This window comes from Sciurus vulgaris (genome assembly GCF_902686455.1).
Source record: "Sciurus vulgaris genome assembly, chromosome: 11".
Taxonomy (NCBI): domain Eukaryota; kingdom Metazoa; phylum Chordata; class Mammalia; order Rodentia; family Sciuridae; genus Sciurus; species Sciurus vulgaris.
Genome location: NC_136472.1, coordinates 38,553,395 through 38,568,248, shown reverse-complemented (window position 1 = coordinate 38,568,248; position 14,854 = coordinate 38,553,395). Strand labels below are relative to the sequence as shown.

Sequence of the window (14,854 nt, the reverse complement as noted above, 5' to 3'; positions counted from 1 at the left end):
GGAAAGCACCACCCTCCCACCCCCATGTACCCCTTTACTTGCAGAAACCTTTGCCCCCCACCCCCACCAAATAAGGGATCTTCATGGGGCAGTCGCCAGCCCCACAGCAGCTGCTTGGCACCTATTGTCCCCGTTTGGACGTCAAGCGACTTCGCCTGAAGGACCCTAGCTTCGATTTCGCTCAAAACGCAAAGCACCGCTCCCACGGCCTCCGGGGGCCGTTCTGACTTGCGACGTGTGGCCGCCCCCCGGCGCAGGGGCTTAGACCGTGCGGGGAGGGGGCAGGACGGGCGCTTCCCAGCAGGCATTCGCTCCGGGCAGCCCGACGGCTGCGAAGGCCCCCGCGCCCCGCTTCTCCCGCCCCCCGCGCCCCGAGGGCTGGCTAAGTCCCTCCCGCTGCCGGCGCTCGTCTCACTAGGAGCGGCTCTCGGTGCAGCGGGGACAGGGCGAAGCTGCCTGCGCCCACGGAACGCAGCGCCACCCTCGCCCCCTCAGCAGCCCACTCGGGATCTCCAGCGGCTCCGCGCGCGCACGGTGAGCGCCACCCGGACCGAGGCGCTGAAGGGGAAGAGGGCCGCTGCACCCGAGTGTCCTTTACCTCCGGACCGGCCGGAGCGTCGCGAGGGGCTTGTCCTCAAGTCCTCCCCACCCCCCCGACCATTTCCACCCCTGGCCCTGACCTCTCCCATCCCTCGGGAGGCGACGAGTCCCGGCCCAACCCCGGTGGGACCGTTGTACTAGCCGTTGGCGGCCGCGCTGCGAGGCCCCGCCCCCGGCCCGAGCTCGGTGCCCCGGGGCGGGCGGGCCCGGCCGTGGCTCGCGCGGGGGGAGGGGCGGGGCAGCCGGGCGCCCCGCTGGCGGGTCGCGCGCGCACCCGTGTTCTCTTCCTGCCGGCGGCGCGCGCCGCCCCCTCCCCCACCGCTCGCGCAGGCTCCCGCCGGCTGCGCGTTTTGTCCCGCGTCTCGCTCCGTCCGTCTCCTGACTCGCCGCTCTTGTCCTTCCTCCCGCTTTTTCTTCTCTCTCCTCTCGGTCTAAAGATGCCCTCGGCCACCAGCCACAGCGGAAGCGGCAGCAAGTCGTCTGGACCGCCACCGCCGTCGGGTTCCTCCGGGAGTGAGGCGGCAGCGGGGGCTGGAGCAGCTGCGCCGGCTTCTCAGCACCCAGCAACCGGTACCGGCGCTGTCCAGACCGAGGCCATGAAGCAGATTCTCGGGGTGATCGACAAGAAACTTAGAAACCTGGAGAAGAAAAAGGTGCCAGAGTTGGCGGGAGAGGGAGGGCTTGTGGCGCCCGGGCCCAGCGCCCCCCGACCCTGCAGCGGCAGCCTTGCTTCCTCCCGTGTCTGGCGCTTCACCAGGTCCCGCCGCCCCCACGCCGCGTCTCCGCGGTGGACCGGCGCTCGGTGCCGGGGAAACGGGCTCCTAGGGGAGGTGCCTGTCACCTGATGCGGACGCGCACTGCCCCAGGCCTCTTTAGTCCTGCCGTGGGTCTGCTGCTCGGCCTGCGGGGATGGGATGCCAAGGGCGGGGGCCTGTCGCCAGGACCTCTCTCCTTCTCCGAGGCCGGGTGTCTTTGACGGGGCTGGTGGGGAAGAAATGGAGCAGGCCGGGCGGGAGGCTCGGGCTCAACCGACTGCCTCGTGGAGTTGGGCGGCCTGCGTCCCCTTCCCCTTGCCGAGGGGTTTGTCCGCTCCGTTACCGGCTCCTCGAGGCCTGAGTGGCCCCAGTGCCACCCGGCAGCGAAGTGTGTTTGGAGCCTGGAGTAGGGTCGCTTTGCCGTCGGCCCGGTGGAGTGGGTCTTGGATGCGGTCCCCCGCCCCCCTCGCTGGGGGGCTCCCCTGCGACTCCCTCTTTGTTTCAATTGTGTAGGTTCCCCCCCCCCCCCAGCCTCAGACTCGGGACTGTCGCGAGATGATTTTCTGCTGCGACTTTTTGCCCCTGGGAGATTCTTAAAGGGGCAGGGGGACTGCAACGATTGAGATTCGTCGGGGGGTGGGTCCAGGGTAGACTTGAGACGGTGGCTAGGTCTCCGGGCACATGGAGAGTGTCTAACATGGCGGCGGCTGCGGGGAGAGGGAAGCGCTCTACAGGAGCTGCATTGTGAGCACAAAGCGAAAGCAGAGGGGGAGGGCAGAGACCAGCAGCCGCCCCGTCTGGCCTCCCTCGCCCCCCTCCAAAAATTCGAGCCACACCCACAATTTTTAAAATTTAATTATTTAACCATTGTAGGCCATACAGGGAGATATGTCTTCAAGTCAGCCTTTTGTTTTATTCTTCCAGCTCAGGACAGTGTACCAACTGTGTGTGTGTGAGTGTGAGAGAGAGAGAGTGTGTGTGTGTGTGTGTGTGTGTGTGTGTGTGTGTGTGTATGTGTGTGTGTAGCTAGGTGGAGAAAGGGTCTTGGCAGAATAGTTTAACTTTCAGTAAGATTAGCGGTGGAAAGGGAGACACAAATAGGTAATATTAAAAAAAAAATGGGGTGATTACATCTGAGTATCGTGCTAACTTGCCTTTTACCTTAAAAAGTAAAATATAACTTTGCTCTGACAGTTTCTGGTTGCTTGTCTACAGTACATTTAGTGTAACATCTTGAATTGTAAAGAAATCACATTAAAATGCTTATCTAGTCGGCCACCTGGCTGTTACTTCAGATTTTGAGATATTTGGCTAAATTTGGGCTGTGGGAAGTAAATTGGAAAAAAAAAAATGGTGGTTTTAGGTCTCAGTTACTTTAATTGCTTATTTACTGATTTTACATTTGGGGGAGAGTTTTAAAACAATAAGCTTTGAAATAGTCTGTCTCATTTTCTTCAGTATTGAAGGTTGGAGATTTTATTTTAATTCCCTGGACTTTATTTGAAATTGAGAGATACACTAATCTTGAGATCTAGTTCTTTTGATGATTGTTTTGGTATACAGATATGTTTTATTGTAAGTAATTGAATAATGGATTTATGTTTATTATTGAAGTAATTTTAAGTATCTGCATTCAAATGTGGAATACAATAAGCATACCTAAGACAACTATCTTTTGAGTCTTGCCTTGTGTTTTAGCTTTTGCTACCCTATTTGAAATTGAGGCTAACTTGGGTATCTTTAAACCCTCTTAATGCAGTAAACATTTCTGCTAATCTGGCTGATGCTTGAATGACTTAACTTCAGAATTTCTAGGAAATGTCTATTCTAGAATGGGAATATTAATGATGTAATATTTTAAGTACAGAAATTCATATTCTTCAAAGGCATTCATATAAAGTCAGATACTGACTAGCAGCCAATCTATTCATGAGGTGACTTTTGTATACTAGTGTTTAGCTTATCTTAAAAAGTATAAGGTAGCTGGTTTATAAGCCCCATAGAGAACTTGAATCAAATGATCAGTGGTGTATAGATGTGTATTACTTACTATACATTGGCAGGAGAAAGTAATGTACTTAATAGTAATTATGGAGATGATTGATGGGGATTTAACAAACTGCATAAAATTAAGGTTTAGTATCTTGTTTGCTGTCTCAGTGTTTTGGGGTGCTGAGTAGAGTTAGAAAGGTCAGGTTACAGTTTGGTGAGACTTCTTGATAAGCCACAGACTAAACTACCTACTTTTTAAATAGTTAACTACTCATAAGGCTTTGCTATTAGAACTATATATTTTACTTTATGAAAAACTCAAGGCTTTTTCCTAATTTAAGCACATGGTTTTTTGTTTAATATTTTTTTAACTAGATGATTGCTGTGTGAGATTTTAATACATTTTTCAGTAGGAGTGAGCACTATTTCTAATGCACCTAAAAATAGGATTTGCCTTACAAATCAGTTTTGAATTCCTTTTTAGAAAAAACTCTTACAAAGTAAAGTAATACTCTTTTCAACTGGATTTTTTTTTAAAGTCAATTTAATTGCACCTTGTGTTTGAACTGCATTTTATTCTTACCAGTTCATACTAGAACCTTCTGGACCAAAATGCTGGATTGTAAAATCCAAGTATGTTAACAGAAATAACTAATAGATGATATAGTATCATTTTAAAAGAGAATTGAAATGGTTGTATTTCATTAGGAAAAAAGTTAGTTATTTTCTAATTATTTGAGCCATTAGAGGAAAGCTAAGCATCTGTTCAGTAAAAATGCATGCTTAACATTGCTGAAATATGATCCTATTACATAATGCAAGTAAATGGCTTGGTGGTTTTTGAAATTTGGGCTAATAAAAAGTACATGAATGTTTAGTGAAGAGAAAAATACACCTGTGATAAGGAGAAATCAAATGTTAAACTTGATTTTCAAAATTTCTAACTGATTAAAGTACAAGTAATATTGAATTGAGTGATTTACTAGTTTTCTTCATCAGTTCATTTGCATAGAACTGGGCCTTAGGCTATGCAAGAGGTATTTTGGTATTTTGAAACCAAGTCCTAATGTTACCTGAAAAGAAAATTCATTTGCTATTATAAGATGAAATCAGGTTTGAAGTAAAGGATATGTGAGTAGATAACAATTAAGTGTTATACTCCCTAATATAGTAGGTTTATACTCTAGTGACTTTGGTAGGTGAAAGATTAACCAGTGTTCTCTTGCTTTAAAAAATAAAATAACTTGTCACCAAAACTGATGCCAAAAGTTCAGTGTTTTTACACCACTCCCTAAAGTCTTTAGGTACTCTGTGTTTGTAGTTAATATTCACAAAAAAGAATGAGAGTTGTGAGTGAGGATACTTTTTAGAACATTTTCGGTGTGCCTCTGCAGCTGTTGTACAGGATTTATTTTAAGTATTTTGAACTAAACCCATTCTTAACTATTTTATAAGTAAAATCTTTTTTGGGGACTAACATCTGAAGTTTTTCTTGACATTTAGGATGATCATTGTGTCAGCTTTTCCATTGGTTGCAAGAGCTATTCCTCTGCAATGCAGAGGGCAAGGTTACTTTGTTTTGCTGTTCACCTTGTCTCAGAAAAAAGGCTATAATACTTATTTTGAGGACAAGATTACTTTGTTTTGCTTTCACCTTGCCACAGGGAAAAAAGTTATATTGCTTAATTTGTTTCTCTCTCTGTATGTATGTAACAGGGAAGTATTTTAAAAGGTTAAGCTGTGAATTCCTATGATAATATAGTTCTCTTTTTCTGGGGTGAGAGCAGAATCATAAGTATTGTAATGAGAATGGATTTTTTTTTTTTTTTTAAACCTGGCCAAAGTATTTTACTCTAGGGTACTTTGCATGTGGCAAATATTTGAATGAGAATATATTTTGTGTGATCATTACAGTGAGCATACAGTTTGCCAAAGTTATAAGTAATTTCTTAGTTTATATTTAGGGATATGTGAAGATTAGTTTAGTACTATTTCATGTTTAAAAAAATTTTTTTTACTTGTAAAAGATTAAACTGACAACTTTGTCATTTTATTACCGTATTGTTACAGCATCTTTAAGTTCTTTTTTAAAGGAACTTTAAAAATCCTTAGCTTTTAGTCTTAACTAATTTTATGGAAGAGGTAATTGAGATGCTTATATAAAATGACCCAGGTAGGAATGGGTGAGTTCCAGTGTCTCTTGTAATGTTTTATGGGGGTAATTAGAATTTTTGTAGTGTTTTACATTAAGTGTAATTCTTAATGTTTAATTGTTGTGTAGAACCAAGTAAGACCATTCGTTTCAAACCTTTAAATTAGAATTTGTTTTAAAAAGCTGACTGAGAAAAAAGCTTTTCATTTTAAAATTTTTTATCTTTATTAATGTCCTTTTGCTGAACTTTCTAGGTCGTTCATGTAATGGGGTTCTGAGAATATTAGTATGGTGAAGCCCCATTGTATCAGCTGTTGGGAGACATTGTTGTAATGAAATTAACTTGTAAAGTTGAAATCGTGAAGTTTTTCTTTTTGCTTAGGTAAGCCCCCAAATGCACGTTTGCCAGTTTTCCACTGAAGCCTGGTATGTTGTAAACCAGAAAAATTCTGGGAAAGAATGACCAGTGGAGAGAAATAGCAGGTGTGACAACCTTTCCATCTCTGTTCTTGGGTTCCAAGCTCCTGGATATCTTCTAGTAATTGGTTCTTTTTTCTGGGGGAAGTAAATGATAGATATACAATAGAGAAGAGTGAGACAAGTATCACTAGGGAAGTTCAGCCAAAGTTTGGAAATGAAAATTGCTTGGCTTGAATTCATTTCTTTGTTTTCTACCAATGGTTTTGTTAGGTAGAAATATGAGTGTAACATGGGTAGAAAGAGAACTTTACTGGGCAGAGTTCAAAATTCATACTTCCTGAAGAGGGGAAGGTGTGCTTTTTGACCAAGCTCAATTAAAGTAGTCTGTTTCTTTAACAACTTTTACTACCTATGTTCTCTATACTTCCTTGACATTTTTTGACTACTTTTGTCTTAACCTTACGTGTTCTTCTGATTGGTGGTAAGCTGATTAGGGGCAATCTATCAGTTGTATTGCATTGTGTGTCAGTCCCAGTATTTCCACTGTGCCTTGTTGCACATATGTACTAAGTGTAATTCCAAGTTTGATTGTCACTGTGTAGAAATATTTGTAGCGTCATTAACAAAACCCTGAAGATGGAAGGGAAAATCCATTAAAATAGATTTCATCCATGAGGGTAAAAATGCTTTTTTATCTTTATATTTTTAATTTTTATTTAGAGACAGGGTCTCACTGAGTTGCTTAGCACCTTGCCATTGCTGAGGCTGGCTTTGAATGTGCAGTCCTCCTGCCTCAGCCTTCTGAGCTGCTGGGAGGTGTCCTTTGACACTACATGTAATCTTTAAGTCCACAAGCTTTAGACTGTTTTTTGTGTTGCTGGGAATTGAACCCAGGGCCTTGTTCATGCTGGGCATGTGCTTTATCACTGAGCTACCAAATCCCAAGCTTTAGACATTTTTTGAAGTTTTTTTTTTTTTTTTAATACCTGGGATTAAATCCAGAGGTGCTTAACCACTGGGCCACATCCCTAGCCATTTTTTAAAAAAAATTATTTTATTTAGAGACAGGGTCTTATTGAGTTGCTCAGGTCCTCACTAAGTTGCTGACATTAGCTTTGAACTCAGCCTCTCTTGTAGAGCTGCTGGGATTACAGGCCTATGCCACCCCACCCTGGAGACTTTTTAAAGATATTATAATTCAAAATAGGTGATACTAGAACTCTTTCACATTGCTTTTTCTAGCTAGGGTCAGCTGCTTCCATTTATTCAGATTTACCTGCCTGGACAATGAATAAAGGTTTTACAGGATTGTCTTCTTTCTTTGGTATACCTGGGATTTAACCCGGGGCCCTTTACCACTGAACTATAACTGAAGCCCTTTATTTTTTTGAGAAAGGGTCTTTACCAGGTTGCTCAGGCTGGCATGGATCTTGTGATCCTCCTACCTTAGCCTTCCAAGTTCCAGAGATTGCAGGTGTGCATCAACACACCTGCTATGTTTTTTTTTTTTTTTTTTTTTTAATTGTTAAACTCCTGGACACTTAACCTGCATAAAGTTATCCTATAATAAGTTCATAGATGAAATCTAATTTAGCATTCTTTTACTATTCTCAGTGATCCTTAATCTATCATTCCTGACAGATGTTCATTTATCCTCTGCTTTAAGTAGTTTTCTAGAGTCTGGCAAAAGCTCATTTCTGAGTGTTTAAATTTTGGATGTTTTTTGAGTTGTTGGTGTTAGAGTTATATTCACTCCCACCAATCTTAAATACTTTCTTGTGTTCTGGAAGAGCAGACTAGTAGTACTTGAGTATGCTTCCAGCATTTGAAAATGGTTGTTATGAATTGTCTATGGGTTGTGGTATATGTTTCTCAACTATCCTTTTAAAAACTGATGAAACTTCTACTTGTTATCTTTCTTGTCTCCTATGATTTTTTTTTTTTTTTTTTTTTTTTGCGGTGCTGGGGATCGAACCCAGGGCCTTGTGCTTGCAAAGCAGGCACTCTACCAACTGAGCTATCTCCCCAGCCCCTCCTGTGAATTTTAATAGTTACTGATTCTCAGTTTAATTAGTAGAGAGTAAATAGAAAGCAGATTCAATTGTTTGTTACTTGAGCAAAGTCAGAATCAGTTCTGTTTCTGTAGGTGAAGGGTGGGGTCTGCAGGCATTGATGGCTTGAAATAATGTCTGGTAATGCCACTAAAGATTATGGAATGTTGAGAGGAAAAGAAATTTTTGTCTTTCATTGTCTGCATTTTGTCTTTCTGTGGCTTCTTACTGTATGTACTCTAGAAGCTATTTGACCTGGATACTTAAAAGTATATCTAGGTGCTCTTAACTCTTTTTTATTTTAGGCTTCATTTTTAATTATTGTGTCCCAGTTTAGAGGTCTCCTTAATTAAGAACAGGAGTTATATGGTTTCCTTGGATAGCAAGATTAGTTTTTTCAGATTTTATTTCTTTCTTTTCTTGTGACTACAGTTACCTAGATGAAGAACATTTTATTTATGTATGTATTAAAAATTTTGGAGTGTCTCATCTCTTTTTAAATACATAATTTTTTAAATGTATAATTTAAAAACAATCCATTACTTATGGAATTTGTTGAATATAACAGTAAAGGGGCAAAGCTTGGGAGGACACCTGTCTTAGATACATCTATCTTGCTGTACTGACTTAAAAACCCATTTCAATGATGTAAGTTTGGTGATGAAAAGCTCTGGGAAGACTGGAAGATTGAGAGGTACCATGATTCAGCAACATAATCTAATTCGAGAAAGGAAGGGAAGAAAACAACTCACCAGAAGCAGAAATGAAATGCAGCAACAGCTGTAATCCAGAGTAGCCTTGCAAGAGGGGAGGAATATTGAGGGACAAATGGTTTTTCTGTGACCTTAGGCAAGTTATTTACTGTCTCTTAGTTTACAATAAGGTGAAGTATGACTGATAATAGTGCCTCCCTAATAGGGTTAGCTGTCTGATAGTTTAAATTTGAATGTTTGTTACTTAGTGAATCAAAGGAACAGGAGATAGAGTGGGACTAGGTAGCACTTGTTGGGGTAATTATTTTTTAAAACCTTTTGACGTCTGAGTGTAGTCACACCTCTCTCTGTTCCGTGATTTCTTTTCAAAGACTCTGGAAAATGACCTTATTTTTATCTTGCCCAGGTGGTGTTATAAATCAATTTTTATAAGATACCCAGGATGGTCAGTAGTTGAAAAAGGAACCCTAAATTTAATTTCTTGATAAATATTTCAAGATAGAAAGGACAGAGAAGTGTTGTCAACGTTCTGGTGGGCTTTCTGAAGACGCAATCGTTTGCTAGGAAAATAGCTGGAGAAAAATTCTCCAGAGGAAAATGCTTAATATTCATTTTATGTATTTGATAGGAGTAGTTGACCAATTAGTTATCATTATTATATTTTAGGCAGACAAGTTCTAGCTTAGGGAAGAACAATGCTGTGTTTGAAGTCATTTTCTCCTGTCTTCCCCCCTGTTTTGGTTGATGTTAATGTTGAACCTGTCAGTGTAACAAGCAAGTCCTTCTATGTTGACTTAGTTCACACTATAAGTTTGAAATCCAAATGGAAAGATTTTCCAGTTGAATTTTATGTAAGTCACTTGAATATTATTTAACAAGAGGAATAAAGCCACTTAACCTGCTATCATTTGTCTCCCAGTACTCTACTCTTAAAAAGATCAGGCAACTTGTAGTATTTGGACCAGTGCAAGCCCATATCCTTTCCTTATCACCTCTCTGTTTTGAAAAGTAGAAAATCAGATGAATTGGTTGTCCTAAGAAGCTTTTGGCTTTTAGTACAAATTTTCACATTCATCACTGAGTTTAATCATAAAATATTTTTTCTGGGGTTAAACTCATAGTGCAAAGATTTAACAAAAGTACTGCTTAGGGATAGAATGTAGTAACCCTTCAGTATTCAGATCACAAATGGATCTTATGCAGGTGTTACTAGGTTAAATAGATTTATCAGCAGGCTGGACACCACCAGTCAAGTTTTTATTTATATATATATATATATATATATATAATTTATTTATCTTTTTGCTACTGGAATTTTAACGCAGGGACACTTTACCATTGAGCCACATCCCCAGCCCTTTTTATTTTGAGACAGGGTCTTGCTGAGTTGCTTAGGCCTCAGTAAATTGCTGAGGCTGGTCTTGAATTTGTAATCATCCTGCCTCAGCCTCCTGAGTTGCTGGGATTGCAAGGTGCACCATTGTGCTCGGCAAGTTTTCTGAATTCTTTAGAGCTGAGCTTCTAAGTGATGTCTTTCCAAATGGAGGTTGCCTTGTGATTTCTAAGGTCACAAATTTTCTTTTTTTTTTTTTCAGTACTAGGGATTGAACCCAGGGGCACTCAACCACTGAGCCACATCCCCAGTCCATTTTTATTTTTGAGACAGGATCTCACCAAGTTGCTTAAGGCCTTGCTAAGTTGTTGAGGCTGGCCTCGAACTTGTGATCCTCCTGCCTCAGCCTCCTCAGTCCCTGAGATTACAGGTGTGTCACTGTGCCTGGCACAGTATTGCATGTGTGATTCAAAATAATACCTTACTTCTCAGTATTATTAGTTTTGCTATTACAAGGGAGTTATTTTTTATCTATATTGAGTGTTTCTCAAAATTAGGTGTGCACAGTCACCCATCAAACTTGGTAAAATATAGGTTACTGGGTCCTAATTCTGGAGTTTCTGATTCAGTAGATTTAGGGTTGTGCCTGAGACATTGCATTTCTGTTTCCCAGCTGTTACTGAAGTTGCTGGTTTGAGAATTATGAGAATTACTGATTTAGACCAGCACAGAGTCTGGCTATGTAGAGATCTGATTATATGTAGCAGTGAACAGAGATTTCATCCAACCTGATTCCTTGGCATACACCTCAACAGCCAGGAGATCCTGTATTATACAGGTAAAGAAAAAGGGAGTGTCCTCCAAACAGTTTTTTATGCGATTCAGTAGTTTTATTAATGAGTTTTGCTTATTTCTTCAGTGAGTGCTGTTTCTTAGTAATTTTGGCCAGGCTTAGAAACCTACTTTTCTGAAGCTTGAGCAAGGTTCAGGGGATAATATATGTATAATAGATTAGAGCGTATTAATTGTTAACTGAAGAACTTTCATAATGCTACAATGAAACTTTTTATTGTGATTAGAAAGTATATTTCCTGAAAGACCGGTAGCTTCCATCATTTAGTTTCCTGCATCTTTTGATTGGGAAATTTAGCTAAGTATAAAGAACTGTGGCATACTTTTTGGAAATCTCATGTTAGAGATTCTTGAGATTGTTCAGTATGACTTACATAATTCTTCCATCACAGTTATAACTCATTTGTTGTGGTAGTAGCCATCCTCCTCACTTTAAGAATCTTGGCTTTCAAATTGTTATGGGTTGGAAAACAAAAAATGTTAACAATAATTAAAACTAAAGTCAAAAGGTACATAAGTTTAGTAAAACACATCTTTGTTTTGTCTGTGCAGAGTTCTTTTTGCTTTTTGTTTGGCAGTAGTGAGGATTGAATCCAGTTGTGCTCAACCGCTGAGCTACATTCCCAACTGTTTTAGAAATTTTTAAATTTTGAGATAGGATCTTGTTTAATTGCCCAGACTGGCCTCAAACTTGAAATCATTCTGCGTCAACCTCCTGAGTAGCTGGGATTTCAGGCATGCACCACTTGGCCTCACTTCTATTACATAGTTTGCATTGACAGAATATTATTTAAAGATTCTTGTGTACCATGAAGCTAGAGTTTGATTTGGTAGCTACTTTTTATTTTCCTTTTAACCTTGTTCCAGTTATTACTGTGTAAGACTAATCCAAAATTTAAGGGCTTAAGGGCTGGATTGTAGCTTCAGTGGCAAAGCGTCTGCCTTGCATTTGCAAAGCCCTGGGTTAGACCCCCCAGTTACAAAAAAAAAAAAAAAAAAATTTAAGGGTTTAAAACCATCCATTTTATTATATTCACAGATTTCTGCCTATCAATTAGGGTTGATGTCTTTGTTCTGTGATGCCTGAGAAAAACTAAGACTTTTTCACTCATATTTGATGCCTGGGGTAGGATAACTTGAACACAGTATTGCTGAGCAGAACTCTTAAATGAGACCTCTTTTCATGGCTTACTTCATTTTAGCATGGCAACCCCAAGAGTTATTGGATTTCTTGTGTAATGGCCAAGGGCTCCAAACAAGTGATACAGTGACCAGTAAACAAGGCAGAGATGGATTGCTTTTATGACTTGGCCTTGAAAGTCTTACAGGATCACTTATACTGTACTGGTTTGAGCCCATACAGGTACAGTACTAGGGGAATTGGACTAGTTCTTAATGGGGGAGTGCCAAGGTCACATTGTAAATCGCATATGGTGCTGCAGATGTTGTAGCTATTTTGGGAAAATGTAATCTGCTGTAGCTCTCAGGTAGACTGAATACTAAATTTGTGATTGTGTAAAAATTTGGACCTTTTCTGCTATTGAATAGCTTACCCTACTACAATAGTACAGGCTCATGGCTTTTGAAAGTACTGACAATACCCTCAAATCTGTCCATCTTAACATCTTTTATATTGCATATAGTTATAACCATTTTTTATTATGTGTTCATTGCAGAATATTTAAGAGTACTAAACATAAACTCTACCCTGTGAGAGATACATAGTATACTTACTGTATATTCTAGATTTAGCAACAGTTTCCTTAAAAAGTATAGAATAGTATAGGAAAAAGGAAGATAATAAGGAAATAGGCACACCCCCCACCTTCCACCACTGTGTACCATGTTTAGTTCAGATTTTTTGCTATAAATTAGTACTGAATTTTAGGCATGCCTATTTGCAAATCTTTTCTTGTCTTTATGTGTCTTTGTTTAGGTAATGGGTATTGAACCCATAGGCACTTTATCACTGAGCTACATCCTTAACCCTTTTAAATTTTGTATTTTGAGATAGGGTCTTATTGCCAACACTGGCCTTGAACTTGGTCCATCTGGCTCGTCTCCTGAATTGCTGGGATTGTGGGCGTATGCTGTTGCACCTGGCTATTGTCTGTATGTTTCTAGATTGAGGAATTCTGACTATAATTCTGTTACATTGGAATATCCTGAGTCATAAATTAAAAACAAAATTTCAGTGTCTTATTCCTTAAAAGAAAAATAGATGCTGGCAGCAGTGGTGCATGCCTGTTAATCAGTCCCAAAACTCTGGTAGCTGAGGCAGGAGGATCACAAGTTTGAGGTCAGCCCCAAGTGACTCAATGAGACCCACTCTCAAAGTAAAGGATAGGGATGTGACTGAGTGGAAAAGTGCCTCTGGGTTAAATCTGTAGTTCCAGGGAAGAAGGAAAATAGTCTGTTCTCTTTCAAAGGGAATGAGCTGTTTTTGTTAACCCTTAGAGTGTTCTGAGGTAATTGAGCATGTCTTTCGCACTTGGGGTTATGCTCACCAGATCAGTGTAAACTGTTTTTCAACCAGTAGACTTGAATTTGTACCTCTTTAGCTGAGGGCTTATAGGTGGCATGAGGTAGTTAATCTAAATAAAATTGGAAACTTTTAATTGGCTTTTAATGTTTTAATAATTATCTTGTTTTTATTTACATCCAGTGTGACTAATTGTATACCTTTCAGTTCATGGTAGGATGGTTATGCAAGTTGACTTGTTTCTGGTACAAAGAAAATGGATCATTTGACTTATAAAAACTTGACTACCATTGCTTTTAACCTGGTTTCTGAAGCTCTGAATGTTCTTTATTAGTATGTTCCTTTGTATTTGGCTTCTTAATGTTACTGTTGCTCGCTACATATGTTCAAATTTTACTATGGTTATTTTAAGTATTTTCTTCTTAGTATAGATTTGTTTTATTTCCTATCTTCCAACCCTTAACTTCAGTAACTTAATTCTTGACTCTTTTATTACCTAAGTATCCTTTTTCTTTGGAATCTTATCTAATAGTAGTAGTGTGGGAAACCTTCAGAATTTTCAATTTGGCAAATAGAGGTGATCTTAAGCCAGAGGGTCCTTTTTTTTCACCCTTATCCTTAAGCAAAACTCTTGACTAGTGTACTGCCCTTAAGTGAAAACAGTAACTTGGAAATATCTGATGTTATTCAAGATAAATAAAGTATATCAAAGACAATATATGCCTATGGGATTATTTAGGAAAACACCCTCTTTTTATACTATCTATTCGTGTGAATCCTTGAAGGGAGGAAGAAGGGGAGAGAGGCCATAAAAATTCGATATTGTAAATGTCTGATATGCTTACTTGGGTAGAAACAGAATCCTAACCAAATTGTGACCCTCTCCCATGTGATTAGGAACTGTATGCCTGGGCCTTTCTGCTGCTTTTCTGAGTACAGTAAAAGATAAGTGATGTTTCATTGATTTATAGGTATTTGATATCATTCAGCTGTGATGATTATTTATTTTTAGTTCACTATTAAATTTAGTGTTTAATTTATTACTTAATCTGGAGTATTATCTCAAAAGTATATTTAAGGCAAAATTTGAGACATTTTGATGATTGCTTGGGTTTTGTCATGTTTACATTAAACTGGTACACACTTCAAATATAGAATAATTTTTTTTAAATTTTTTTTTAAATAGGGTAAGCTTGATGATTATCAGGAACGAATGAATAAAGGAGAAAGGCTTAATCAAGATCAGCTGGTAAAGATGTTATATTTTTATGCTTACTATTTTGAATAAGCAAATGAATTTACAATTCTTGTGATTCTAATAATGTTGGGTTCTGTTTTTGTCATTTTAGGATGCTGTATCAAAGTACCAGGAAGTCACAAATAATTTGGAATTTGCAAAAGAACTACAGAGAAGTTTCATGGCATTAAGTCAAGATGTATGTAAAAGATAATACATGTGTTTATGAAATGCTAAAAATAGGGTTAGAGAAAAATTTGTGTTTTG

At 39.9% G+C, this 14,854-nt stretch overlaps 1 protein-coding gene across 1 annotated transcript in view; it reads left to right on the top strand.

The window, feature by feature from the left end:
- The first annotated feature begins 375 nt into the window (after nucleotides 1-375).
- CAPRIN1 (cell cycle associated protein 1) overlaps nucleotides 376-14,854 on the top strand; it is a 37,621-nt gene continuing 23,142 nt past the window's right edge. Inside the window, exons 1-4 of the mRNA XM_079105684.1 lie at nucleotides 376-534; nucleotides 1,038-1,253; nucleotides 14,537-14,599; nucleotides 14,700-14,786. Coding sequence (XP_078961810.1) covers nucleotides 1,038-1,253; nucleotides 14,537-14,599; nucleotides 14,700-14,786 — 366 coding nt within the window. The 5' untranslated portion in view covers nucleotides 376-534. The remainder of the gene's footprint in view (nucleotides 535-1,037; nucleotides 1,254-14,536; nucleotides 14,600-14,699; nucleotides 14,787-14,854) is intronic.